This window comes from Labeo rohita, unplaced genomic scaffold (assembly GCF_022985175.1).
Source record: "Labeo rohita strain BAU-BD-2019 unplaced genomic scaffold, IGBB_LRoh.1.0 scaffold_57, whole genome shotgun sequence".
Taxonomy (NCBI): domain Eukaryota; kingdom Metazoa; phylum Chordata; class Actinopteri; order Cypriniformes; family Cyprinidae; genus Labeo; species Labeo rohita.
This window is the reverse complement of record NW_026129493.1, coordinates 133,488-135,958: the sequence shown is the minus strand read 5'-3', so window position 1 is coordinate 135,958 and position 2,471 is coordinate 133,488. Positions and strand designations below refer to the sequence as shown.

General features: G+C 34.2%; 1 protein-coding gene across 1 annotated transcript; it reads right to left on the bottom strand.

The window, feature by feature from the left end:
- Positions 1-472: 472 nt before the first annotated feature.
- LOC127161166 (uncharacterized) lies at positions 473-1,838 on the bottom strand. The gene is made up of 4 exons (XM_051103812.1): positions 1,490-1,838; positions 1,250-1,303; positions 1,020-1,151; positions 473-827 (listed from the first exon to the last, which is right to left on the bottom strand). The coding sequence occupies exons 1-4, from the start codon at positions 1,836-1,838 to the stop codon at positions 541-543; spliced, it is 822 nt and encodes a 273-aa protein (XP_050959769.1). The 3' UTR covers positions 473-540.
- Positions 1,839-2,471: the final 633 nt, after the last annotated feature.

The following is a 2,471-nucleotide window of genomic DNA, read 5'->3' as shown; positions in this document are numbered from 1 at the left end:
ATTAAAACATGTCTTAACTAATCATTAGTTCATAGTCAAGTAAATATTAATTTAGGTATTAGTACATGATAATTTATGTACTGTTATTGTAAAGTCTTACCAATAATTTGGTTAATTACAGTGAATGAAGAACTTACTACTTGTATAGAATTTATTAATATATTAACTGGAGTTTATAAACTGTGAATTGACTATAAACTGTTTGCAAATGATTTGTAAATACTTTTTAGTGTATACTTATTATAAATTGTTACTGAAAAGATGAGAAAAAGAAAATGCCACAATAATGTCTCTCTATTCATTATTTATTTAAGTAGAATGAACAGATCAAGGATCAGTAATAAGCTACACTTGTCTAGGTGTTATTTAACATTCTAGGTTGTAACAAAACAGTAATGTATACAGTAATCTAAAAACAAACAAACAATGTATACAGTAATCTTCTGCAAATTTCAAACTCATATTAGCCATTCAGTTTCAGTGGTTCTTCATTATGTTAAAGGTTCAGGATTATTTGAGGCACATTCTGCAAAGTTACTGTCACTTTAAGGGAAACAATAGGAAGCCACTGAATGTGTTGTAGTTATTCTGGCTATCTGATATCCTCCTGTTTGCCAAAAGTCTCACAAAGATGACATCTCCAACCTCCAGGAGCAACACAACTCCATTTGAGGAGTTTACCACATTCACAGCCTGATGAGCATGTGCTGTAACTACATGCTCTCCATTCTTAATAATAGAGACAGTTGATGGATATGTTTGGATTGCTGTACCATGCACAGAGATTCTGAACATGTATGCTCCTTTCAGTGGGGCTGTGAAAATACCTAAACCAAACAACAAAAGATACAGAAAGATTTCAGCTGTTTCCTGTGTGAATGCTCGATTACCAAACACTTTTTATTAGTTTTGAAAGATTGTTTATTTATTGATTGATTATTTAGTTTTCTTATATGAATTACAACATTGCAGAGATGTTTGAGCAGAAGGCTTTATGACACCTTTTCATTGATAATTACCTGTAATTGGGTTGTAGGCATTTCCTATGTTTGTGAAGACGTTCCTGTAGGTTAGTGTGATGTCAGTGGTAAAGGGACCAACATTTCCACTGGTAGATTGCATCAGTGCAGCTGAAAAAGCTATCTGTCTGTCTGTTAATAAAACAAACAAAAACAATGAGATTTCACAATATTGCTTACTACGCTGAGAACCCAGCTGAATTTATTATAATTCAAGCACACTGTTTCACCTCTGTTTTCCTTTCTCAACTCCTCCACTTGACTCTGAGTAAGGTTTGAAATTTCTGTGAAGGAATGAAGATTCTGTTAAATATTTACACTGCTTGCTGTATGCAGCTCATTGTAAAAACACATTTTACACAGCATATATGCCCAATTTTACACTAACATTTACACATTTTCTTATGCATTGCAGTGGTGTTTTACTTTCACTGACAATTGATAACACTGATAACATTTTAGAGAGAAACCATCATTTTTCTTGTTCAGCTCTTCCAGGAGGAGTGTCTGTTGTTCTGCAGCTTGCTCAGCATCCCTCAGTCGTGTCTCTAAAGCTCTGATGTTTGCTTTCTGCTCTGTAACCGTGGCCGTCAGTTCTCTCAGGGCTGCATGGATGTCAGGGAAGTACAGATGGCAATTTTGTTGGCTGTCATTTAAAGTTTCAGCTCTCACAGTGTCTGTCTGAGTTGGATTCTGTCTTCTGTCCTCAGAGCTGAGCTGTGGACTGATCTCATTCTCACTGCGTCCTCCATCTACCTGCTGCTGTACAGCAAACACAAAGGTTTCTAACAGCAGTAGGATACAAATTAATCTCTTCATTCTTTACTGATGTTTGCTTCCAGCTCTTGCTCTATAATGTCTCAAAGCTGCTCATGTTCTTTTTATAGTGTCATGACTCACTGTCATCTGTACAAGATTTATATTTCTTCAGATAAAAAAAAGTAGATCAACAAGTTAATTGTTAACTGCAATTAAAGCAAGGATGTTCAGGGGCTAGAAGATATTCATCTGTATCCATAGATTTGTTTCCTGGAAAATAATAATATATATTTTAATCTAGTTATATACTGTAAAGGGGTTATACCACTTTCTACTATCCAAATTTGATAAGTAATGCTTACATATTCAGTACAATGTTTAGGTATTGTGGCTATATGAGTGAAACAGTTTATTTTATTGTTTCTTGCTTTATGTTTTGACTACTACAAAAACATAAAATGTAATTATAAACCCAATTTATAACTCTGTCACATGCAAGAATGCCCTAGATTTTTGGAAAGCAAAAAAAAAAAAAAATTATGCACTTAACCCTTGTGTACTGTTCGAAAACAGGTTACTTTCTGTATTGTCTAGGTCAAATTAACCCACATTGGACTTATGGGTCCAATACGGGTCCACAATAATTGTAACATAAAAAAACAGAACTTGTTCAGATGACTGGCTTTGATTTTC

What these genes read in the sequence shown, in the direction of transcription:
- LOC127161166 (XM_051103812.1), bottom strand. Translation starts at nt 1,838, where the DNA reads ATGAAGAGATTAATTTGTATCCTACTGCTGTTAGAAACCTTTGTGTTT. An exon ending in GCTGAACAAGAAAAATGATG is followed by an intron (nt 1,304 to 1,489) that starts GTTTCTCTCTAA and finishes ATTCCTTCACAG; the next exon opens with AAATTTCAAACCTTACTCAG. An exon ending in GTTGAGAAAGGAAAACAGAG is followed by an intron (nt 1,152 to 1,249) that starts GTGAAACAGTGT and finishes TTTTATTAACAG; the next exon opens with ACAGACAGATAGCTTTTTCA.